General features: G+C 37.8%; 2 protein-coding genes across 10 annotated transcripts in view; one reads left to right on the forward strand and one right to left on the reverse strand.

Moving 5' to 3' along the window:
* Window positions 1–26,962, forward strand: part of IMMP1L (inner mitochondrial membrane peptidase subunit 1) — a 73,752-nt gene that overhangs the window by 21,091 nt on the left and 25,699 nt on the right. For 5 of the 9 annotated variants that reach the window (XR_012159371.1, XR_012159369.1, XR_012159368.1 and 2 more), the window contains exons 4-8: window positions 3,963–4,004; window positions 6,490–6,623; window positions 18,573–18,706; window positions 19,376–19,464; window positions 20,509–20,635. Coding sequence is in view for 1 of the 9 variants with exons in the window: in XM_073347775.1 (XP_073203876.1) it covers window positions 18,602–18,706; window positions 19,376–19,464; window positions 20,509–20,635 (321 nt within the window). In the remaining 8 variants the exon portion in view is untranslated. Of the gene's footprint in view, window positions 1–3,962; window positions 4,005–6,489; window positions 6,628–18,572; window positions 18,707–19,375; window positions 19,465–20,508; window positions 20,636–26,962 lie in introns of all 9 variants that reach the window. The other 4 variants (XR_012159372.1, XR_012159373.1, XR_012159367.1 and 1 more) reach the window with 3 other exon arrangements.
* The window catches only part of DNAJC24 (DnaJ heat shock protein family (Hsp40) member C24), a 170,091-nt gene continuing 150,702 nt past the window's right edge, over window positions 7,574–26,962 (reverse strand). Inside the window, exon 4 of the mRNA XM_073347781.1 lies at window positions 7,574–8,021. Coding sequence (XP_073203882.1) covers window positions 7,912–8,021 — 110 coding nt within the window. The 3' untranslated portion in view covers window positions 7,574–7,911. The remainder of the gene's footprint in view (window positions 8,022–26,962) is intronic.

A 26,962-nucleotide genomic window follows, 5' to 3' on the forward strand; every position in this document is an offset into this window, starting at 1 on the left:
ACACCCTGCATTCTTCCTGCACCCCAGCCCCCTGCCCTGAGCCCCCTCCTGCACCCCTCCCTGCACCACTGCCCTGAGCCCCCTCCAACACTCTGCACCTCAACCCCCTTCCCTGAGCCCCCTTGTACACACTGCACCCCTCTTGTGCCCCAACCCCTTGCCTTGAGCTCCTTCCTGCACATCGCACCCCCTCCCACACCCCAGAATCCCTCCTGCACCTCAACCCCCTGACCCAGCCCTACATTCATAGCCCTGCAAGCAATTTCCACACCCGAATATGGCCCTCAGGCCAAAAAGTTTGCCAACTCCTGGGTTAGAGCACTCATCTGGGATGTGGGAGACCCAAGTTTAATTCTCCCTCTCTAGTAGAAGGGATTTGAACGGTGGATGCCCTAAGCACAGGACTAGAGTCATTCTCACACTCTCTCTGGCCCAATGACTGTTTATCCACTGTGGAACAGTCATTGGGGCAGAGGGAGAGAGAGAGAATGACTGTCTAGCCTGATGATTAGGACACACACCTGGGAGGTAGGACACCTCAGATCCAGTTATCTTGTTCCAGTCACTCTGTGTGTGTGGTTGGCTGTTCTGAGGGTTGGTTTTTTTTAGGGATTCTGTTCTTGTATTATTATTATTTTGACATTCCAATATAGTTTGCCTTTTAACCTGTGTAATGCACATACAGCTTTGGATAGGCAGCTAAATATCTAAAGTAAAAATTAAAAAGTCACTGAACAGCAATCAGAGGCTAATGATGTTTGGCTATTACCAACCTGAGCCAGATTTGAACTACAGATGGATTATTTTAAATATCTAATTTCTGAGCATTAGTAAGGATTCACTTCATTCTGTGGTCTTCATATGGCATGAAAGCATAAGCAGTGATCCAAATGTGAATAAAATACTGCAGTGCATTTTGTTCTAAATCTGTATGTCCAGTTTATTTTCAGTAATATTTCTCTCTGCTTGGTGTATGTGCAGGATAGATAATTAGAAAACTTCATTGTCATCAATGGCATTCCTGTTCATAATCTTCTTATTGGTGTCTGCCATTATATTCAAAAGCTTCTTCCCTCATCAGTTCTGGAATGTGATGGCATTAGACTGTACTGATTAAAGTTTTATAGTCACCAAATCAGATTAGCTGTTGTCACCTGACTAGGTAGGACTAGTAGTCATGTGATGCAGTTCCCTGATGTATTCATGCTGTGAGCTGAAACAAGGTAGTTTGCTTCTTAAGATGTTCCTAAGTATCTAACAGCATGGGTCAGGGATTATGATTGCAAAGAAGATGGCTTCATTTTCCTGATCTTTATACTAGCCAGAATGGGATGAGTTTGAAAGTCTAGTATCTTCAGGCCAGCAGCCAACAACTAGAAATACTGTTTAATCCTGCAAGTTCAGATACTGAAAGATTTGGGTTTGTCTTAATATGTAAAAATAATAATAATAATAAATAAGAAGCTGACAAACCATTCAATTGAAAAATGCTTGGCTTTGTGTTTCTGTAAGAGATACCAATATGGTTTTCTTTGGAAAGCATTTGGATGCTCACTGTATGCTTCTCTGTGGGGATACTTGACAGCAGTAATAATTTGGATCTATGCTGAATTTAAACAGCTTTTTAAAATTTAAAATGAATACATACATTGTGAGACATCATGTTTTATGCTATGTATTACTGTAGCTTAAGCATGCTGTGTATCATATATTATAAAGAATAATTGTTGGCTGAATAAATGCAGAACCTGAAAACAGTGATTACTAAAATGACCATTGTAATTTCTGTACAAATATTAAATATGCAATATATTTGTGACTTGCAATCAAGTGGTAGATCCATAAAAATGTACAGTATAGTACTTGATGCATGAGGAATACTTAAGATCATAATGAAATATAAGCTGAGCAGCACTGAGATACCGTAGTGATAAGCACCTTAGAACTTGGAAAAGTAATTGAAAGAAAATATCTTCAGTATATTTATTATAAAAAGAGATGAGATGTATAAATCTTAATTTTGTAAAGTTAATATTTATAGTCTCAACATATGACCACAAATGAGAAGGGTTTGAAAAAAAAGGAAAATGTTTGTGATGATACCTGGGCCTGATCCTGCAATGTGCTCCATGCAGGGGTCTTCCCAGATGGAGCTTACTGAAGAATTAGGATCTAGAAATTAGAAAGGGCTTAATTTTCTCAAGTGCTGAGTATTTACAACTCCATTTGCAGTTAATGAGGAGCCGGGGCAGATAAAAATTGATTATTTAAAAATAGAAAAATTAGATTTTTTTAAATTAAATACATTTCTCATTTTTAAAATAAACATATTTGAAATGGACAACCTGTGTTGCGGCCTTAACTTCTTATCTATTAAAATAATTTAAACACAAAAATATTGTTAAGTAGACCATAGGTGCTGCCAAGTTTTAAAGAAAGTCTCTGAACTGGTAGAAATCACTATCTAAGCATGTGGAATTAGAGTTTGTTGAAGTACTAAACCAGATTTTGACAGCAATAATCTCTTCTGCAGTTACAGACAGAATACTTTATTCACTTCAGTTTATTCAACTAGTTCAGTTCAATGACTACACTAAGAAACCAACTGGGAGCTGAAAAAGCAGGAAAACTTACTTTTCTTCTTCCCATCTATGATGAAAACTAGGTATGAAAGAGGATGAAATCTACTAGTTCCAAAATGTTGAAGGACATAGTGACCAGAAGTAATCAGTTTAATTCACTAACTACAGATGATACTTTGTTTAACAAATGAGTTAGCTTGAAATGCAAAACATGTTTTAATAAACTTTTTTATAAACTTTTTTCATGTTTCTAGCATATTTAAGCTTGTTTTATTTAACAAAACAGTGTACATTTTAATTAAATTTCAATCCAAATAAAGCTTGTCACAAATCACAATTAAAACAATAAATAAACTAGTAAATAAGACATGCATCATTTTCTAAAACAATAAAAATGTCAAAGTTAAGATAAATGCTGTAAATGCTACATAATTGCTTAAATGTGCATAGATACAGTGCATCCTGGTGAGCAAAAAGAAGCACCAAATTTAATGCACAGGCTATATTTAGTTGCAAATCAACACATTTTAATGGTTACAAACCAGTGAAAATCATCCTTTCTTTAGTAAAATAACTAAAATGTACAAATGCAAAACAAGATTAAAATTGATTATTTAAAGCAAGGTTTCCTGTTTCTGATTTAAATCATGGTTATAACTGGTGATTTAATTTGCTGGTGACTTTAATCATCCTGCAAGGAGCTCTGAGTGTTCAGCACTTTTAAAAAGCAGGTCTATAATTTCTGATATATAAAACACATATTAATATGGAATATAAATGAACCTTACAAAATTTTACTTGCCCAGAAGGACTAAAATATAGTCAGTTATTTCATCATCATCGTAATCATCATGGAAAGGGTGGGGAGTAAATTTTGTGCATGAGCTGGTGAGTTTTTGTGAATGTTTTGCAAAGGTGATAATAGCGCCTCTTAATTAATTAGCCGCTTACAGTTGGTATGGGTACTTCCACCTTTTCACGTTCTCTGTATGTATATCTTCTTACTATATGTTCCGTTCTTTGCATCCGATGAAGTGGGCTGTATCCCACGAAAGCTTATGCTCAAATAAATTTGTTAGTCTCTAAGGTGCCACAAGGACTCCTTTTCTTTTTATTAATATATCTGAAAACATTACAATTCAGTACCAAAAATGTCCATGGACTAAATGCTAATTTCTGGTGCAGATAGCTTCATGTGTATATGTGAAAACTTGGGGATATTTTAAGATATACAGATAATATATTAATAATAATTAATATCTGTATATACATATACATTTGTTTTAATGGCTGTGATTAGTATATGTATTTCACTTTGCAATGAATTCCACTGATGTAAAACAAAATACACATTACATTTATTTTGGGATTTTATTTTAGACTGTCGGAATCATCAGATATCTTTCTTATAAATGTGTACAGGTAAGAACAATCTAGTTGCTATTGTATCTTCCCAGGTATTTTCTGCTATTGGGCATGTTAGGAATTGACAAAGTTAAGGTTTCGAAGAAATTGGACCGTAAGTGTTGTGTTTTGTTTTTTGCTTTTTGCTTTTCAGGTTGTTACAGACTGAGTCTGTACTGATCATCGGTTTTTCCATTAAAAATCAGCCATCTCAGCAAGTGCTGGAGTATGGACGGTACTAATAGAGCTCCTCAGCACTACAGCCAGCATTTCATTGGAAAGTGTGTTTTTGTTCGTCATTTCCAGGCCAGAGTGAGACCTGGATGCTGCCAAATACTTAGGCTGGAGATTTGAGGGCTGCCCAGATCCTCACAAGAAATAGATTGCTTATGATGTGATCACTTTCAAAACTTTTTTCAGGTTCCTGCTTCTCACCGTTTGTTGAATTATTATTTTTTCTACAGAGATTCACTGTGGAGAGCTGCCCATCTATTTTTACATTATACAGAAACAAACAGTAATGCTTCATATGGTATAGCTCTACAGTAATTTCTGGATTAAAAAAAAAAATCTGGATAACAAAAATCAATTGAAGAAGCAATCCACGGACACTTTACTGAATATAGTACTGTGACTGACAGTAGGCCTTCTGAGTCCAGATTAAAGTTAAATGTAATTTTTTTGGGGGGGAAGGACTGAAGTATTTTTCTCTCAGCAATTTTGCCATCTGCTGAAGTTTCTCTTCTGCCAGACTGAAATTTTCCTAAATAGGGATCTGATCCTGCACCCATTGAAGCCAATGATGAATCTCCCACTGACTTCAGTAGGGCAGGATCCTATTGTTCATATACTAGGTGAGGGAGTCTACCTTTCTGTTACCCAGTAGAATTGGTGCACTGTCTGTAAAATAAACATTTTAGTTTCTAATATTTAATATTTTTACAATCAACTCCTATTAGATGTGGAATATGGAATCTGTATTGCCAGTGTCACAAGTGGTTGTTTCTCAGCAGATTAATTTTCAACATCAGGGTCTAACATGACAGTTTTAAATTGAGCAACATAAAATATATTAGCTGAGATTCAGGAAGTCCTCAGGTTGGAGTGGACTGGGTCAACTATAGTAGTTAAGTGGAAATAGCTCAAAAGTAAATAATAAAATTTAGTTAGTCCAAATATTATTTATTTCTTCCAGCACAATGAATTTTGACCCTGTCATACTGGGGACTGTGAGAAATTTTTTTCCCCTTTATATAGTAATATGTACATTTCTTCTATAGAGACAAGTAGTGATGCCCTAATAAAATGTTGATTCAGACTGGAGAAGCTGAACAGTAGGGTAAACATGACTGTGCAAATCTCGGATTGGGAAGGCAAAGGTGTTGGTATGAAGTCAGACTGTCCATGGACTTGGGACAGAGTTGTTTGAGAACTATGTCTCATTGTATGGAGATACGTTTGGTTTATGCACATGTGCAAGTAGTGACAAATACAAGGAAAGTTGTGGACCTAGAATATTCCATCAGATGTGTAAAATATGGATTCCCATAGCTGTAGGTGGCTAGACACATTATTTGTCTTTATCACAAGAAATTTAAAAAATCTTATTGTGTGTGGTACAAAATCATGCAGCAAGTGCTAATCCCAACCAAGTTGGACTGAGGTAGGCTACCAGCATAAAATCAAAATAGGTAAATATTTGCAGGATGTTATCTACCATCTGAACAAATTATTTGGCACTTTGAGATGTCATCACCTTGGTAAGCCAGTAGCATTCATTCTCCATCTGCATATTCATATAGCTAAAAGAATAGGCTACCACCAGGCTTCATGATGGCCTGACGTTTTTAAATGGCTACTAGTCAAAAATGCAATTTTCCATCAGAAACAGTTTCTGTGGAGATTTTTGAGAAATCTGAGTAATGGGTGTGGTAGTGAAAATGGAGGCATATGCCAACATCATTTCATGCATTGATGTGATCTCTTGGGGAGTTCCAGCAGTAGTTCTTGCAAATAGCACTGCTAGTCCTCTGCTAGCCGCTACAGCTGAGTATTATGCCTGTTTATGTGGTTTAACTAATGTCCATACACATTTTGTGGTACAAGTCACACCTGAGACACACATACTATTTCTACAGGGCTTCTGATTTTTGGTTTTAACTGATAAAAACTGATATAACAGCCCTGATACAAAACATTAAATCTGTGTTTATCTAACTGTAATAGCATGGTGGCAGAGTAATTTAGGATTGTCTATTAATCTTTGTATGTCAGTGTATAGATGAAAAGTGATTTATAAAAATCATTGTTCCTATATATGTTAAGTTACAAACCATATTGAGATTCTTACATACAAATATATATTTATAACCAAAGGATTATCCTTATAAGAACTAATATTTCTAAAAGGCTTGGGAAAACAATGTATTTAAAGAGTTTTATCTGAAAAGTGATAATTGCTCTGTGCCTTCTTCCATGCTGGCCCCTCTGCACTGAATGCAAGGTCTGAGCACGTGCACAACATCCCTACCTTCTCCACGTTCAAATCCCTTATGAAGATTTGAAGAAAAGTTCAGGCCTTGCAGATCTGCTCAGGAATGCCACTCCATGAATTGAGATGGCATGGAAGAAAAGACAGCAAGTATAGATTTATTTGATTAAACTTTTTTAATATAGTAATTCTTGTAAGCTTTATTGTTTGGTTATAAGTCTGTATTTGTATAAGGAGCTTGGTAAGATATGTACTATAGCAATTCTTGGCTCTTGTCTATCACTTTTCATCTTCAAGGTGCTTTAAAACATAAATAAGCACAACAAGCTTGTGACATAAGTAAATATTTTTCATTTTTAAAGATGGGTTTACTAAAACAGGTTCTGATGTAGCAGCTTGCCTCAAGCTCACAGAAGTAGCCATGTCAGAGCTAGGAGAATTCAGGAGTTCCTGTATACTGATCACTAGATTGTTACCTCTCTTTTCAGATGGGACAGGTGGTGTGATTGGAAAAACTTGCTTAACTTGTATACTGGGAACCACAAAATTTCATCAAAGGTCCTTCATTTGTTTTTTATCCGTTTGCCTTTTTGTTGTGGTGAGGCACTTCTTTCCAGCACTGGAGGGAGCAAATTCTCATTCAGAATTTTCTGACTTTTGTCTAAAACTTTGCAAACACTTCATTCTGAGATCATCATATTTTCCCTACTTGCATTCCCTCTTTGAAAGGGAGATTATAATTATAAAGACAGTTTTCTGGTGAGGAGGAGACAGGCAATGACTTGCCCTCAGACAGATTTTTGTATTGTTATGAAAATTGTTAGGCAGAAGTGCTTGAGCAACAAGCTTCCATCATCCCTCCTTGACGAACTGAGACTCCAGCAGACTTGAAAGTGAGAGGCAGCTTCTGGACTTGACATTTTTATGCTGTTACCAGACCACTAGGCCTGTTCTCCAAACTAGATTTTTAACATTTTGGGCATAAAAGACATTACATTCAGAAACAATAAATCCTTATAAGGGGATTGTAGACCCTCTGGCATGTACAGAGTTTGTTTTTTAGAGTTGTTTTTTTCTAAATGGCCTTTTTTTTTTCCAGGCAAAGTTACTAAATTAAATGAATTAACCTTTTTTCAAGCTCCAACATCCATACACATGATATGTTTTCATTTGGTTTTTACAAATTCAAGGGGTAAATAGGTTTAAAATAAAGTTCAGAATATCCTAAGTTCAAGAGGCCTGAGGGAGCGAATGCCTACTCAATTTCTACTAGACAACCTCTGTTTAGCTGTATAATATATACTTGATAGTTTGGTCTGTTAAAAAAAATTCTCCTGTAGTATTTCAGCTTTTCCTTTATGGTCCCATCCTAGATTTTTGTGAAGTCTCCATGTTAAATACGACGTGCAGAGCCCTATCGATGTACAGTACCTCTCAATTTGTAATTAGGTCAGTGGCGTGGTGGCTGGTGAACTGGGAATGTGCATATGGGATCCTTGGATGGGCAGAAATCTTATGCAGCCAACCACTGCTCTTCCTCCTCCCTAAAAAAGATTTTAAAAGTATAATTTATTGTGAACATAAAATATAGCAAGCTAAATAGTCCACTTTGGAGCAATCCATGTATGTAAACTCAGAAGAGACAAGATAATCACTGACACATTTCTGTACTTGGTACAAGGCTGGTTGTATCCTACTGTGAATATGGCACTGAATAGTGTTAGTACTATTCTGTACATAAAATAATTTATTTACAAAAATTGCAGCCAAGGATGAATATAAGATTAAAGGCATAAATGTTTTGCAGTAATAGGATGTCTAATATTGCATGTATTAACAACTATTTGACATAACTTGAATTTTGGAATTCAAGTAATTTCCTACACTAAAATACAAGCACATATCTTGCAAGCTGCTAAGGGCTCTCCTTTTCCATTGAAATGTATAAGAGTTGCAGGTGCTCAACATCTTGCAGAGCAGGACCCTTCTAATCATTTGCTAAATTTGAGAAAGATGCCTGTACTTCATTTGATTCACTAAGTAGTCACTATTATTGTGTCAGCTGCATTTTTTACTTGAAAAACATCAAATTAAATAATAGTTTATGCTGGCTTTTATTTTAGTTCATGCATTTAAAAACTGAAACTCAGATAAAAAGAGAGTTTCAAAATAAATTCAGTATATTATTTATGAGTGGAGCAACACATTAGCATTGAGTTCACAATAGATCATATCGCTTTTATTCCATCTTACAAGCTTAGCAGCACAAACAGAATAATCAACATATTATTTGGCTGTCATCTGCTGAACAGAAACCAGAGATCACAAGGAGGTTTTCCCTAGCTACAGTGATGGCCTTTTTGTTCCAAGTCCCCATCTGGGAGGGCCATGGTGTGTTATCATCATATGGAACGCGGGGTTTTCTGTAATCTGCTTAGCCGCACTGCAGTTTGAATCTTCATTCCATGTTTGTGTAATTTATAATTTTAATGAGACCATGGCTCTTGTGGGCTTTGAAATATATTAAAAGCTCTTTTGTGCATATGCTTTTGTTCTTGCTTAATAGGCTCAGTGTATTTAAAACTGATGAATTTTTATTCATAGATTTGGATGTCTGGGGATTAACTTAGACTGAATATCATTGCACTCATCTATTGATGTTTGGAAAGTACTTTTTTTTTTAATACTTGTATCCATAAGGAGAGAAGAACTTACAGAATTTGTGTTGATCTAAAAAAAACCAGAAATAACACTATTATGAAATTTTGCAGCCACGTGATAAAATATTGTTTTTAATTCTCTCTTATTATATAAACACAGAGCAGTTAAGTGTGGCATGGTTTGAGCAATTATTGTAAAAGTTGCACTATGAAGAATTCATTGTATAATCAGAATCCATGAACATATGTCTGGTTTTATGTATTGAAAGCTTAATAGCAAGCTTTGGGAAAGCTGTTAAAGTATATGTAGGAAAGTAGCAGCATTACATGCTTTATTTGCATCCATCTTGTTATTTAGGTTACTTTTTGAAGATAAAGTGCAAAATGTAAATATTTTGATCACAGTGGGGCTAGAATTTCACCCTTCATTTTTACCTGTTTTAGCATTTTGCTTTTTATAGCAAGAATATACATTTTTGCTTTATTAAATGAAACTGTTGTTAACTGAGAAAAACACAGGTAAAGAACATTAAAGAGTCATTCATTAAGTCCCTGTTGCTATACCCCAATATTTCATTTTGAGATTCCTGTATTTTCAGGAAATGCTGAGATCAGTCTTGTCTATCTTTGATTTGATTTTAAAACTGTTTTTCATAGCCACTCCCAACTTAGCATTCATATACTGCTCATCTTAATATTTTGTATTTTTGAAGTGATTTTTTTAAAAAATGTAGAGTACATTAAAATTCTGAACCACCTCACTCCACTGATGACTTTAGTCAGGCCAGTGTTTGAGCTAAAACTAAAACACTCAGACTTTCTTCTATACAGTTGGTTTTGGTGATGGTGAATATGAAGTGTTGTGTTTTAGTCCAGTGGGGAGATAAATCCAGGGTGAAATTTTCAAAAGTGCCTAATGCTAAGAGACTTCAAAGGGCCTAAGACAATGTGATTTAGGTTCCATAGTCCCATAGACATTCTAGGGCCTAAGTCACTTTTGAAAAATGGGGCTGTAGGGCCTAAGTCACTTAGGTGCTTTTTAAAATTTTTACCCTAAATACTCTCTCTCACCTCTAGAAAGTGCACTTACTGAAAGCTGGACTAGAGATACTGTAATTAGTAGGGTAGGTAGTTGAAACTTGCTGTGTGACCAAAATATGCTATCTTAGTCTTTATACAAATGGAGGCCATCAGCAAAGTCATTGGGGAATGGGCCACATTGTTTGTTTCCCAGCATCTTTAGGGTCTCTAGCCTGACATTTTGCAGTTCACTTCTAAGCAAATAGTTCAGTAGCACTGAGATCCCTAGAACTTGCCATGAATGATCAGACCTCTGGTCAATCAAGTGAATACCTTATCTTCAACAAAGTCCAATATATAGTGTTATGGAGGAAGACACAAGCTCCGGAATATACATAGTCATTAGTGCAATGCTGTATGTGGTGGAGTAGGGTTGTTTAGGGATTCTATTTTACCCCTAGAAGGCAATTGAACAATGAGAATTGTTCCAAATACTGAAATCTTAATATGATGATGCAAGTTTGTAAGATCAGATCCATTCTCATGTGAGCCAGTAGTCCTTACTCATATGAGTAGTTCCATCTACTCCAAAGGATTGCTTTAAATGAGTAAGGGCTTGCAGTATTAGACTTCTTGAAGTCACCTGAAGATGGAGTTGTGCTGCAAGGAAGGGTGAAAGAGTTGATAAAGAGGAACAGACAGCAAATCCTCCAAGATCTGCAAGTTTTGGGGGCTGAAACCTGTATGAGTCTGGATTTGAGTACAGTAGAGTCAAACCCTGTCCCCTATCTCAGTGGAAAGACCTGTTGAAAACTTAATGAAGAGAATATCAGTTTTCCTTCCCTTCGTTTCCACTAGTGGGCTCTTCTGTGAGAGAGGACTGCCTGCTCATTATTTCGTAATCTTGCTTACTAAAGAAATCAGTGGATCAGGAGAAAAATCTATTTATCTCTTTTATTCTTGGAAGGAGTAACTAAACAGTACAGCTCTTCTATGTAACAAGGTATTCTAGGTATTCTCTTTAATTTGATGAGTGATAAGTTTTTTTTAAAAAGTATCCATATTTTATATAGGACATATTTTCCCATTAAATATGATGCACTACTTTTCAGTTTTCCCAGCTCTTCTAGATCATGTAACATTAGGATCTCCTAAAGGAGCCGGAGTCTGAAAAAAAGTTTTTACACAAATTAAAATGATAGCCAGAATGTGGATAAACACTTGACCTGAATGTAATTAATAGACAGTTCAATTTTCCTTCTGTTTTCATTAATGTACCTTGATTTAAAAAAAAGTCTAGCGTAATTTTTGTGAAAAATCACTGATGTGAGTTGTGATGTTACACTATGATACCTGGCCTACATACCTAAAGTCAACCTAGCTACATCCCTCTGTGAATAATTCACACCCTTAGAGATGTAGTTAAGCTGACCTAAGCCCTGTTGTAGATACTGTTGACCTAGCTCTAGGGAGTGGATTTACTACAGCAACAGAAAAACACTCATTGCTGGAGTAAGTATCTACACTACAAGAGCTACAGCAGCATAGCTGCAGTGTTGCAGTTGTGCCACTGTAGTGTGGACAAACCCTGAGAAGAAAGGTGGGTAGTATTCTCTGTAGTCAGGAAAAATTGATAATTTATCTCAGTCTATAGGTAGTATATGATTCATTTACAATAGAAGGAGATATATAGATTTTTTTAATCATAAAAATATGATCAAACATTTTTACCATAATCCATAAAGCCTGTTTTAGGGAAATTATATTTAATTTAACTGTATTTTATTGGCTGCTTCTTTATGTGCTTTCTGCCTTTAAAGTATTGGCACAAAATGTTAAACATTCGTTTTACATAATGCCATTGGTTATAGGGAGATGATAAATATGTCTATTGATTTCCTAATTTTATTATGTACATAGGCAATTGTAATCCAAGATTACAGCAAACAAGATGTTAATTTCTAGACATAATCTATGTACTTTTCACTTAGAATGTGACTGTTACAGAAGCAAAGAATAAAAAAGGAATATCATTTGTGCTATCCTCACAGGAGCTGTCAATAAAAGATGTAATAGGGGATTTAGGAATCTGGAAATGGCCAGCTAATTTATGTGAATCTATTTTATTTCAGCTAGAAAGACCAAGCTCTGTTTCGTCTGTACTGCATATTGCAGAGCACAGGCTGTCTATAGAAAACCAGGCGGCTGCATATGGATAGTCCCTTGATATCATTCACTTGCTGTGTAATCTTATTATGCAAAGTTCTAATCTTCACCTAGAATGAATGCCTCTGGGTCAGAATATAGTCATATCAGGGTTTTTGAGGTCATGTTTTGTGATCCTTAGCTTATTCTTCTAAGTAGGGTTGGGATTTAAAGGGTATTCCCGAGACACTAGCAGAGATAGACAGCAGAACCTGCTGCCTTTTTGGAAGACAAGACCAACATGAGGTCCTGGTAGGATTAAACTTGATTTGTAGCTGTAGGATTTTTTAACAGATGTATTATTGGACAGGGAATAGGGGGCCACCAGCACAGCGAAATTGGATCACAATTGGCATTCTCAGGGAGTCCGCTGGCTGCTAAAACAGCAGCTGCATGTGGATTTGACTTCTTTCAGGTGAAGCGACTTCCAGTCATTTGGAAAGGATGGGATGAAAAGGAACCTTGGTGATAATTTTGATGTCTGCAAGATTTAGTACCAATGTAATGGGATTATCGGTAACACCTTCACTGCAGAAAAAGCCACCTGGTGCTATAACTGGCAGCAACTGAGAACTAATCCTTTCCCATCTCTTGGATGTCATTCATGAAGCTCAAAGTGATTTCTGTCCTGCTAGCTGTGATTCATTTTATAAACAAAAAAGTCAGGTGACAAAGACATAGAATATGTAAGAAAAATGAGCAGACGATATTAGTAATTGCATTTTGTTTTCTTTGTTGCAGAATATAAACTATGCTGTTCTTATCAAATATTTATCGTGTAGAATACAATTTAATGTGGATGTGTAACTTTTTCCATCAACCTCCTTTTTTCAGCTTAAAAACTAAGAGTCAGAGTTCTGCAATAAGTACATAGCAATATCTGGAATTAGTCATAAAATATTAACAGTATTGTATGCTAATATTTGTGTGATTAGAATGTTGATACGGCAAATGCATTAAGCTGTCAATGGGTCTCTTCTTGAATGTTTAAATTTTGGTTTTAATCATGAATATTGCTTTTATGTTTACATCTGCTGTAGTTGCCTGCTGTCAAGACAATGTATTGACTAATATGGCACCTGAAGATGCTAAGATATTAATCTTTTTATAATTAATAAAATGCTATTTAAGTGTGCTGATGAATCATTTTTTCCAGGGAAATGTACATTACATGATCTTACTAATGTGCAAGAGCACAACAATAGTAGTATTAGTGCCAGGTTTATTTTAAAGAAGTTAATGAACCATGAGTTTTTGTAGTTGATTGGATTATGCTGTAAATGTGTCATGTATCATCGAAATAAGATTTCATTGAAGGCTTACTGTTTAAACTGAAAACTTTGTTTTGGGATTTTAATTATTTTGTTATTCTTTAATATATTACTCAATAAAATAGTGAAGGGAACTGTATGAAATTATCCCATTAATTGTAAAAAAAAACCAACAACTATGAATAACTATGTCTGAACTATGTTACCACTGTTGTGACATTAATTATCTTAAATACTTATAGCAGTCAAGTGATTTCCGCGTCTTTATAACGAATATCTGATGTCCTGAATATTTCACTATAATTTACTGTTCCTCTCTTACACTGTATGTGAAATAGGAGTAATAATCTCTCTCTACTTCCTGGGGTAGTGGAGTGAGATTTCACTTAAATCTTGTGAAGTGCAGAGAATTATTAAGGCCAGTCAGTAAAACAATTGGGAACAGGACTTGAGACCTCTTGGCTTGCTGTACATTTCCCTTGGTTAGGGGGCAATTTTATAATGGCTGTTGCCGCAGTAGGTAGAGCAATCACCATTTTACCAGATTCTTTATTTCCTTGAAAACTTCAGAGTGTTGCTGGTCAATTGAGGTATCCAGGGGATGATGGAGTTTAGTAGGTATGTTCTTTACAAGCTTTGAGAATAAATTTACTGCATGTGTTTGGTATGGTACGCTATCAAGTATGTAATAGCTTGGTGAAATAAAAACAAGTTTCTTCTCAGATCAGGGAAGTGACACTTGTGATTTTTAATTATTGGAAGCTGCTGGCCCAGCCAGTAGCCCCACAGTAGAACTTTGTGTTTCTCTCCAAGAGACCCATGTTTTCTTAATGAGAAGTCTTTCTCTACCAGTTCCGTTTGAAAATAAATTCTACACCATTTATCAGTCAGGAAGGGGGTACAACACAGTGGCTCTTTTTTTACTCTCTTGCTTTTGCTCTTATCACTATTATGTGCTTCTGTTTCCCACAGTGTTAAAGTTAAATATTTTTATATTTAATGTAGTGCAACCAAAAATTCTTTAATTTATAAAATTAGGATTTACCTTTTTCTTGTGGACCATCCACAAGTAGCTGAAGTCTTTCTGCTGTATTAATATAATCAAATATTAACATGATGTTTCAGAATTAGATCAGTCTGAAGTCTAATAACACTAGGGTATTTTTGTAAGGCTTTTATGTTGACTTCTGGCTGAGGCAGCCTCTCTAGCAATTACTGTAGGAGATAAATATTGCTATTGCAACTTTTGCTAGAAATGTTGAGGCCATTAATTCACACTTGTCATATGACTCTAATCGATCTGCCACCACTCAGTCTTCCTTTTATCACCTTAAAAACATTTCTAGGCTAACAGCCTTTCTCTCTGTGGAATCAAGGCTTTAGTACATACTTTTAAATATTCTAGGTTGATTAAGGCCGAGTCACTTTTCTGGGTCTCCAGAATAACTCTTAATGAAATTGCAATTAGTTCAAAATGGAGTGGTTCAAGTATCAGTTTACAGAACGTCTTCTGTAAATACTGTGTTCTAGACATTGCATGCACCAAGTTGGGCAAATAATTGATGTTAAGATTTTGCTAGATGATCGACAAGGTTTTTCATGATTTGATTCCTTTATACATTAGTGAATTTCTACCCTTTTATACACTATCTTGGCCACTAGTTATGACAAAGTTTTTGTTGGTAATTTCACCATATGACTGAAATCTTTTTGATTACATTCTGTTTCACTGTTGTGAAATTTGTTACCTGGCTATATTAAGTATACTAAATCATTGCTCATTTAAGTTTCCCATGATGGTGATCTTTGATATGAAAGGTGTTAAGCAAATGCTTTTGGAATAAGAAAGTACAAGAAAAAAAATTAAAAATATTTTTATAGATATTATTCTGCTTTTTATTTATCTTTACAAGTAAATACTAAATACAAAGCAAATCTAGATTGTAGTTCTATCTTTATTCAAGTAAAAAAAACCCCATTGATTTCGATGGGAGTTTTGCTCAAATAAAATACACCGTGTTTAACCCTATGTTAATGTAATCCTATGTTTCCCCATTTAAAATTGTGTCATAAAATACAGAAGTGAAGATTTATACATCAGTGTTAACAAAGCCCGAATGCAGATAGATAATATTTTTTATTTCTTTATTTTATCAAACATGTAGCATAATATTTTGGTTTGGTTTTTTTTTTACATTAATGCAGTATAACAGAGGGGGAGAAATCCTGGCCCGACTGAAGTCAATGGTAAAACTCCCACTGTCTTTAAAGGGCCAGGATTTCATCCAAAATGTGGAGGTTCATTGAGTTAACGTTCCTATAGAAGCCTCTATTTCTTGGTTTTTAAAATAAATTTATCTGTGGAACCGTCACACTGCATTATCTTAATATTTTAAAGTCTGTTTCCTTGATAATTTTGGGAGTGGGAAAGAGGGGGGTGGGAAAGAAATGTACATGTTATCATAATTACATTTCAATAGTTTTAATTAGTCTTAAAAGTTGGCACTTTCTCTCCTGGTTTGACTAGAATTTTCTTGCAAGGCTGGGTCAACAGAGCAGCAGAATGTTTGTTTATATAGTGTTGTCTATATTTTGGTAAACTAGAATTATAGAAATTTAAGGTGTTGATCAGTATAGGCTTTCTTATTTTCTTAAATAGGAGCTCTGTGGAAAACTGAGAATTTAGATATTACTGTATTGAACAATGCACCAAAAAATAAGGACACACCCAAAAACTTCAGGATTCTCAATTTTTTTTCATATCCACAATTTTCTTATTTTTCCTGGTGTCTAAATAAAGCCTTGTTAACAAGTGTGGGGTGCTTTTTTCCAGTCAGATTGATGCATTCTCCCTCATATTAGGTCTAGTCATGAAAACCCTTACTCATGTGAATGGTCCCTCTGGGTGTGTGTACACAGCAAAAAACAAAAACAAAACTGTGGCAGTGAGTCTCAGAGCCTGTATACGGACTTGGGCTTGCACTGTGATACTGCAAGTAACAGCGTAGGCATTCCCACTTAGACTGGAGCTCAGGATCTGAGATCTGTCCCCCTTGCCAGGTTTCAGAGCCCAAGCTCTAGTGCAAGTCTATAGACCCAGGCTCTGAGACCTGCTGCCACAGGTGGTTTTTTGCAGTGCAGTGTACCCACTGAAGTCACCTTTAAAGGACAGATTGATTACTGCAGTTTCCTGTGGTGAATTAGGCCATAAATGTTTGTCATTGCTAACAAAAACAATTCTCTCTTTGGTTGTGAAGTGTTTCTTATTAAAACTAAAATGTAATGTCAGCACTTGAAAAAGAACTGTGGTTAAGATACAATCTCTTTATTTGATTAAAATAATCACATAAGTATTATGTAAATATACTATCATAAACTTACAGACTGCTTTTAAAACATAAAATCAGACCCATTCCCTGTTTCAAAGACCTTACAGTCTAAAGTTCCGAACTCTTGTTTTGACTTCAGATCTGAGGGCACCAATTGCTTCTCAAGAGGTACTCATCACCTTGTAGGATGGGGCCCTAAGAAGTTACACAAGACATAGATGTCCTTCAGTAAGGTGGTAGAAACTATTTCATGGTAGCCAACATGAAGATCATTTTAGCTGAGAAATAAGCATTTTATAGTAAAAGTTAGCTGTTAGGTCCTGATCCAACAAAGAATTTAAGCATGTGCGTAAATGCTTTGCTGGATTGTGAAAAATGCCACTTAAACACACCACTAATTTTAATAAAGTGAATACATATATCCTCTCTCTGATATATTGGTACTCTCTTATATCCTAAGTTCATTCTATGTGGTGGATGCCACCTGTATGGATGACTGGGTGAGTCCTCATCTGCTAGTAATCCAAGTGACAGCGAATCCAGAAGCAGAGATTTTTATGACCAGTACCACCACCTCCTCTCCTGACTTGCAGGCTTCCCCAGTTCTCACTGAAAGAAGCTGGTTCATCTCTGCTGAGGCACCATCTTCCTTCCAGGTTTCAGTGGAGCTTCAGAAAATGGACCAGAGTAGAACAAAACAAACTCCTTCCCAGAAAAATGATAGCTGAAAATGTCCCTTCTATGTGCTTCTCCTCTGCAGTCTTTGGCAGTGAGTCCATTCCATCCCAGACATAAAACAAGAAATACTGTATTCTCAAATCTTTTAGCTGGGGTAGTGTGTGAAGAGAGAGCTGGTCTTTAGCTTATGCAGAACTCAAATCATTCAGGCTTTTTAGATCAGAACAAACACCTTGAATTGCATCATGGCAGCCTCTTGGGTCAGGTATTATGTTCTCTGTGGGCTGCCACTTCTGCACCAGCTGAAGTTTATAAGTGGTTTTCAGGTGTAGCCCCAAATGAAGTGCTTTGCTGTAGTCTAGTATCCAGGTGAGAGGCAAAAAATAACTGTGCCAAGTTCCACATCTGAAAGGAATGATCACAACCTTCCATTTAAGTACAGATAGAAAATATACTTTTGACCAGTGATATCTGGACATCCAGCAAGAAAGCCCAGCTGCAAACTTGTGTAACAAAAGCCCCCAGCCCAGGGAGAAGACATTTTCTGCCATTTCCTGCTATTAGTTCCCCATGCCTAAACCACTTTCCCTTATTTCAGCTGCCCACTAGTTCTCATCCAAACCATTTCAGTTACATGCTGGGCATGTCAGTCAACTGTACTTTCTTCATCCAGTGAAATAGTCATAGAGCTGTGTATTAGCCACACACTGTTGGGATTATAGTTCAAACAGCACACTATTCGAAACCACAAGTGCTGTTCATCTCAGTGAGTTAATATTTCCATTATTTCTAATAATTTGCTCCTTGTCTTCTCATTAATCTGAAATATTACATATGACTGCCGTTTTAAAAACCGAACACATTGAGCAACTGTGACTTTTTTTTTTTAAAGTGTATTGACTAATTATGTATCTTTTATTAATATACTTTAGGGCCAGCTGCACAACAGTAACTCTGTGCTATGCTTCGAGATGTCATGGGAAAAACCTTTCGACTTCTGGGGTATACCATTCAATATGGCTGCATAGCACACTGTGCCTTTGAGTACCTTGGAGGAATTGTTGTGGTAATTTACATTTTCATGCTAATAAGGATAATGCATTTAATCAGAACTTTATTATAATAGTGGAAAGTTTTAATATTATCAGCAGTTTAACATCATGCTTCATTTCTTCAGTTAAAGGCATTGAGCACCTTGCAGAAAGCTGGGACCACAAATAGCTCTTTAAAAAAGCATTTTTTCCCAATCCTGTTTTTAGCTCTACCAGCACTAAATCTAGTAAACCTGGCACCCCAGAAATTGGTGGTAGTTGATGATGGTGTAGAGCTACTGTCACAACTTCTTTGCCACTCCCCCTCATAATGGCTGAGGAAAGGAGCTAGGCGAGAGGACCCTGCAGATCCTCCCCACAACTTCCTGATGATCCTTGGCTGCTGTAAGGGCCTTTTGGGATTGTTGGCAGCTGGTGCAGCATAGAGCGATCTTGTTGGAGATCAGAGTAGACTGATGCACAATGTGTTGATATTTCCATAACACTTAAGTTGTGGGAGCTCAAAGGGAACCTTTATACATTCCCTTTTCAAATGTGTCTTGTACTCCTTGGCTACAGCTAAGGATCTAGTCTATTGTTTTCCCCCAAATTATAGCTTTTTGGTGACTTATTTGCAAATAATCTCTTAAGTATTATACAAGTTAAAATATTTTTCAAATAGTAATTTTTGTTTAAATTTACAGTGTTCTGGACCTTCAATGGAACCAACAATTCAAAATTCTGACATTGTCTTTTCGGAGAATCTTAGCCGCCATTTTTATTGCATTCAGAAGTATGTTGCTTTGTTTAGTTTTCTAAAGTTTGTCATGATAATGATTATTGCTCTGTCCATTGCCTTTCCAGTGTATTCCCTCTAGCAACTCACGGTCTCTTGTCTTTTTTCCTGTTTTCATCTTCTTTTAATTGTTTTTTGTAAGTGCCAGTCTCATTTCACTTTATCTCTAGAAGGGAAGACAGATTAAAAGTTTTGCTTTTAGTCACACGATACAAGATTACTTCACTCAGAGTTCTCCTGGGACGTAGTGCATGTCACTTTTGGAATTTTGGCCAAAAGATTGAAAATCCCTTGTGTCCTTCCAACCACGTTTCTCAGACGAACATCACACTGAATAAGACTTCCTATTTTTCATTTATCTTGTCCTATATGGTGAGCTGCTAGTATTGTTATTGCTGCTAGTATTCCAGGCAGGAAGTTAGGGGAGAGATTCTCACCGGAAATGATGAAAGTACCATTTATTATATTGTCCCTATGCCACCTTATTATTTTATGGAGCATGCATATGTACATAGTGGTCATCAGCCACATAAAAAACAAGGCCCTTGCTCTGACTATTGTAGTTTACAATCTAATGCATGCAACTAAGGGACAATAGGGTAAACAGAAGTAATGTAGGGGATAACAGACTCTTGGAAATAGACATCGTAAGGTTTCCTGAAAGAAGAGGGTTTTGCAGAGGATTTGAAGAAGGTTGGTGTATACAAGAAACTTGAGGCTGATCTGTGTATAGTAGGCAGCAAACACACTGATGTAAATGGCTTTTACTTGTTCAGGGCATCGTCAGATGACGATCAGCTGTATTTTTGTTGTTGTTCAAGTAGTATACTTTGAATTTCTTCAAATGTGCTTTTTAAAACATATATAGAATAATTGGTCCTTTTAGCTGAGTTGTCATGGGAAAAAATGGAAATTATAGGCAGTGGTTCTCAATAAGAAATACATATTTTTTTCAATTCAATGACTATTAATTATTAGTTGTATATATATTCATCCAAAGAGTGTTCTGTATTGACATTTCTTTACAATTTGTTCCCCCAGAGGTGATATTGTAATTGCAAAAAGCCCAAATGACCCAAAATCAAATATCTGTAAAAGAGTAATTGGCTTGGAAGGAGACAAAGTCTGTATAAGCAGTCCTTCAGATTTCCGTAAGAGTCACAGTTACGTAAGTATAACTTCCTATTTTGTAAATCATATCCAGGATTACTTAATATGCAGTCAACATTATTAAAGTAGAAGCTGCTACTTCATATTTAAATACTGATAATTCTTGACAATGTGTAGCTGACTTTTCTTATGAAATTTGATTCTTAATGTGCATTCTTGTTCACTGTATGTCAGACAGTCTTCACAATGGTTCTTGAGTCCTAAAAAATGAAATGCTAGAACTGCCAGGCCCAGCTCCCCACTGTGAAAGGAGAGATGGCGGCTCGGTAACCTTGGTGGAACCCTGGTGGGACCGAGGGGGACTCCCTCAACCTGGGTCTCAGCTGCAGGTTACTGAGCTGCCACCTCTCCTTCCAGAGTGGGCCCAGAAGTGGAAGAGTTGGAAGAGGCAGCATGAAGAGATGTTATTTCTGCCTCATCCACCTCTTCCACTTCCAGGCCCACTTCAGAAGGAGAGGTGGCTGTTTCTTTCTCCTTCTGGAGTGAGGAGCAGGCTCAGAAGTACTGGAATGCTATTCCAGCTCCTCCAAAAAGGGCTGGAACATTGTTCCTGAGCATTCCAGCGTAATTTGAGTGGTGGTCCTCCATATCTATAGCAACTGGAGGGAGACCAGATCTTTATTCTGTTCTTTGCTTGGAACTGCCTTTCTGGAAGAACTTTACAGAATTTTCTGCCTCCAAATGTACAGATGGCAGACTCAAGGACTCTCTTTTATAGCAGAGCTTTTCTCAGTATTTGAAAATAACTTCGACTAAATTTCACACTGGTTTCTCATTGGCTTCAAGGAGTTTCGTTGCAAAACTACTAATTTTTTTTTCCATTTAGTTTTCTGAGGAAGCACTTTGTCTTAACCCTCTGTCTGAGACAGCAACAGGAAGCAGAAGGGCAAGAAATGTTCCCTCTTGCTTACACCATTTCCCGACTAGCATGTTCTCCTAGGAAATCCTTAAACTTCATTGCAAGGCTCGGCTGTAAATAATTTGAGTTGAATAGCACTTTAAAACTTTTATCTCACTAGTGTCCATAGCTGAAAAATACTATCATTCTGGAATATTCTTCTTGGAGGGCAGTCCAAAGCTTGGACTCAGAGCAAAGATTTGGTCTGCCTTCAGTTCCTATGGAGACCGGAACACTCACTGAAAAGACTGTCTCTCTGATGTTTTTATAAAGAAAATTCCAGGTAAGACACCATTCTCGTTTATCCCATAAATTATTAGTGAACAATGTTTTCTGAGACTAAGGACTTGATCCTGTGATGTGATTAGGAAACTCAACTGCCACTGAAGATAGATCTCAAAAGTAGTTAATAGTTTACCTAAGACTTTTTTATGTTACATATTATACATTAATATATTCGGTCTTTTAAAATTTATCCTGGTAAGTGTACTATACTTTGGTACCTCTCAGTTTGTTGTATTAGGCTATGTGCGTATGTAGTATGTATTGTATGTATATTGTATTAGGCTATGATTGAATATACAATCAGTACATTCACTCATAAACTCTTTAATGAGCAAAGACTATTAATCATGTTGAATATATGTTGTATTTGTTAGACTGCCAAATTCATTTCACAAGAAAATTTTAATATAACCTTACAGTATTTTAATAATTCACAATAAATAGTCCAATGTGATGGTGTTTTTATTTTTATTAAAATGTACTGCTTTTTCTCCTTTTATGGGGGCAGGCTTTGCAACACTTAACCTTCTTTTTGGCTAAACTGTTTGTAAGCCTGTTGGTGGTGGGGAGTCATGACACATTGAGTGACTTGCGAAGCAAGAAATACTAAGGATTGAGCAAATTAGTCTCTTCCCCCCTCCCTTTCTTGGATTCTGGTGTCCACCAACTAATAGCTAGATGTTATAGTAAGCTTACTCAGTTAGTAGAGACACTAGTCTGATACCAGTAGAATCTGTGCAGCATATTTATCACAGTTGCTTCTAGGAGGCTGCTGACCCTGTGAGCCAAAAAGAAATTTCCTCCTATCCATTTCAGTAGAAATGGTGTTCAGCTTGCATCAGCCAGAAGTTACTGTTGGAATATCTTACAGATTCTAAGCTTGTGATCTCTGTGCTCATCAGTACCACTATACCTGGGACCTAAAACCTAAGTGTGTTCTCAAATCTAGTTCTACTACCCTCCCTAAATTTGTTCTTGAATTCACTTCTGTGTATAAATGGGGAGGGGGGAATGGGATCATTTATTATTAGGCACTGTTATCAGTTTCAAAACAGTGCTTCTTTCAGAAATGGAGGGAAGAAAAGAGAGGAAGATAGCTGCTGATCACAAGATCGCACCTCATCAGAAGAGCGAATCTATAGTTTGAAATAGTCTATTTTCCTTTCTTGTTCATTTCCCCTTTGTCATGTTCAAGCATTGCAAACAAGTATTTTACCTTCTTTAATACAAGTTCCATCAAAAATGTATCATAAATCAAGTTGACTAAAACAAAAAATTTCATTCTCCTTTGCAAGACTCTCAAGCCATGTCCATATTATGAATTGCTAGGCTCCTACACCTCCCGTTCCCATTCCATCCACCAGAGTACTTGTGGTGTTAGTGATCTCAAATCAGCATTCATATTTTTTTTATAGTAATGGCCTTTTCTCTTTTCCTAGACATTTTCTTAAATTACTGAATTTAAGATTTAGAAGTTACTTTTTAGCTATAAATTGAGTCTGGCAGGAAATAGACTATTCACAAAATTTCAGATATTTGGACAAATGCATAGTAGTAAAGAATATCAACACTTACGATGCAGTGAAATTGAGTCATGACATATTAATCTTTATTAAATATGTAGCTAATTTAAAATTTTTACAAACGAGAGAGGGCATTTTCTGACAAATGAAATGAAAACTGAGTGAAAGTCCACAAATATGCTTTGAATTGCCCCACGATGAAATCCTTCTCTCCCTGTTTCTACTTCTTGGTTCTCTGAAGACATTCCAGAATGTCAGCATTATGACGTCAACTAGTAGAAGTCTCACTGTAACAGATGATATCTGATGTCACAGAATGGTGGCATTCTGGGATATCTTCAGAGACTCAAAGTATCAAAAAGGCTTTACAATTGCAAAAATGTTTTATAGTGTAAGTGGAAACATTTATTTCTGTGTAGAATAATCCATATTCATAATCTATTTCTGGACTTACACTGAAAAGCAAAAATAAAAATTCAGTTATTGGTATGAACACTAGAGCCATTTGCTCCAGTACTCTAAAAGTTCACCCATCATCATGTGTAAACAGTGATTTATTTAACATTAGAAAACTTTCTCACTGAGAATTTTACAATAAAATTTTAGACACAGTTATTTGCTTAGCCAGTATTTTTCTATGTTATATTTGTATTTGAATAAGAGATTTTCCCCCTCACAGTCTAGTTTCTCCGGCTTGATCATTGCACTGAAGTCATAATGTTATATTTGACTTGACATTCTTTAATTATAGATATAATTGCAATACCCTCTGAAGCACACTGTCACTGAATGTTGCCCCTCAGTCTCAAATTCAATACAGAATCAAATAAGATCTTTAGTATTGCTGTAGGACTCCTAGCTTCTAGATTTCCTGACTTTTACATGCTCTAAAACACTTAGCTTTATTATTGTATTAATTTTTTTCCATTTAGTTTACTGATACGAGAATGTTTTAGTAAAATGATTTTTAAAATTCCATTTCTAAAGGGTGAACTATCTAAGGTTGTACTTTGCCTCTTATCATGAAAAAAAACCAGATTTACAGGGGCATTTCTTTCTGAAAACATACTGATCACAAATATGTTTCTGAGCTGGCTGGCTTTGACACCAGGATACACCTCAACAAAAAACTTTTTTTAAGAATGTGGGTATATATATTCTTTGAGTGCCTGTTCATGTCAATTCCAGTCAGGTGTCTGCGTGCGCACGTGCACAGTAGCTGGAAGGTTTCAGAGTAGCAGCCGTGTTAGTCTGTATCTGCAAAAAGAAAAGGAGGACTTGTGGCACCTTAGTGAGCTGTAGCTCACGAAAGCTTATGCTCAAATAAATTTGTTAGTCTCTAAGCTACCACAAATACTCCTTTTTTTAGTAGCTGGAAGATTTTTCCCTAGCAACCGTAGGGTCGGCCTGGGCACCCGCTGGAGTCGTGCCTTCATGGCGCCCAATATAGAGCCCTGCCAACCCTACACCCCCTCAGTTCCTTCTTACTACCAGTGACAGTAGCTGGAACTTCCCCTTCCTCTTCTCTTGCTTCGGCAAGTGGATTAGCAGTGCTTTATATGCTGTACATAGTCAGTTTCCAGTAGTTAGTATAGTGTAGTAGTTCTTTATAAGTTTCAGTTATTGGGGGTTCCTCCCCATTTCCCCCCACATTTGTTACCGGGGCACGCCACTATCCCTGGGCTTTGACTTGCCAGATTTGCTCAAAGCGCATGCCAAAAAGTGACCCTCACACCTCCTGCTTACAGTGCCGGGGTGAGGATCACCAGAAAGACCTCTGCAAGATCTGTCAGGAATTCCGACCAAGAACCATTCAGTAAAGGGAGCAGAGTCTCAAAATTCTCCTTATGGAGGCAGCTCTCCTACCTCAGTCGGACCCAGGCGCTGGGGATCCTGCTCCCAGCACGTTGTCTTAGGCACGAAGTGCTCCGTTCCATCTTTGAAGGATCTGGTGCTGAAGAAAGATGTTGACAAGGAAGCTCGGCACCATCATGGAGCCTCTCGGGAACATTCCAGCCTTCAGCACCGGTCCCAGTTGCCAGCACAGAAGGAAAAAAGGTCAGAGAGGCTGATCTCCCTCGGCAAGACCCAGGGACCAGCCATCAGTGGCACCTCAGTCAGGCCACGTTGACTCCTGCCCAAGCGAGTCAGTCGAGTCCGGGCCCGTCTCACTCACCACACCCATGGGAGCATCTACCATTCCCATCCACCTCAGAAGTCTCTGGGGTGGTGCAGGACCTAATGAGGCTCACGGCTCTGTTCTTGCCGCCAAGACAGGAGAGCGTCTTGGCACCGTAGGTTCCATCCCAGCACCCAGTGCAGTCAAAGGGAAAGTCGGCGATGATGGCACACCAATCCCCATCGCCTTGGCACCCTTCTTCTCCAGTACTGCCATCCAGAGAGCGCAGTTGGTTCCCTGCTTCTCGACGCTCTACCTCGAAAAGAGCAGCTCCACCCTGGTCCTCCTACTCGGAGTCAGAGTCAGGCTCATACTGCTCCGACTATAGCAGGAGCAGAAGATCCTCCTCAAGGCACCATATGCGGTCACACCCAATGCAGTGGGCCCCTCAATGGCTAAATCCACCGCAGTGGCCCTTTTGGACTTTGTGGGCTTTCCATCAAGCCCAGGGTCGAAGACAGGGGTTCTGCTTGGGTGAAGCATCAGTGGCATCTGCAACGTTCATTCCGTCACGATTGGCTCCAGAGCCAGTGCCTCGGTCATTAACACTGGCACCGACTGTGGCACCGACATTGACCACTTTGGCACCAGAGGCATCAGCGGCCCAGATTGCGGCTACGACGCACAATGCACCCTCGACACCAACACCGCCTCCATCATTGGCTCTGGCTGCAACGGCACCTACAGGAACCCCAGCGCACATGCTGCACCAGGCACCGGCACTGGTGTGGGGCCTGGCATCGGCACCGACACCCGTCCCTGTCACAGCACTGGGACCAGGCCAACTTACCGCAGTTCCCATGGGGTCAAGAGATCCCTCAGGTTGGGATGGTAGGGAACAACCACCTCCTCTGGTGGTCTCCTCCTCCGCACCAGATGAGGCCCTAGCTCGCATTTCAGTAGCCCCAGCTCTGGAAGACTCCAGGGTGTTGCAATAGCTGCTGCGCTGGGCATCTGGGCATTAAGGCAGAGGAAGTTGTGGATGATGTGGACCCTATGGTGGACATCCTGGCTCCCTCCGGCCCTGCCTGTACCGCCTTACCACTGATAAAGACAATCACGGATATGACCATTACCCTTTGGCAGACCCCTGCCTCGCAGCCACCTACGGCCAAGCACAATGAGCACTGGTATTTTGTGCCCTCCAGGGGCTATGAACACCTCTGTTCCCACCCTCAGCCTGATTCCCTAGTGGTGGATGCCACTAACCAGCGTGAGAGGCAAGGATTTCAAGGCCCTTCGCCCAAGAATAGGGATGCCCAAAAATTCGAACTTTTTCGGGCGAAAGATTTACTCCACAGGGGGACTGCAACTCCAAATATCCAACCAACAGACCATCATTAGCAGGTGCTCCTACAGTGCCTGCTTAGTGATGGCTAAATTTATGGAGTTGCTCCCTCAGACTCTCGCACCGAATTTTCGCCTTTCGTTGAGGAACAA

The sequence above is a fragment of the Lepidochelys kempii genome, chromosome 6 (assembly GCF_965140265.1).
Source record: "Lepidochelys kempii isolate rLepKem1 chromosome 6, rLepKem1.hap2, whole genome shotgun sequence".
NCBI lineage: Eukaryota > Metazoa > Chordata > Testudines > Cheloniidae > Lepidochelys > Lepidochelys kempii.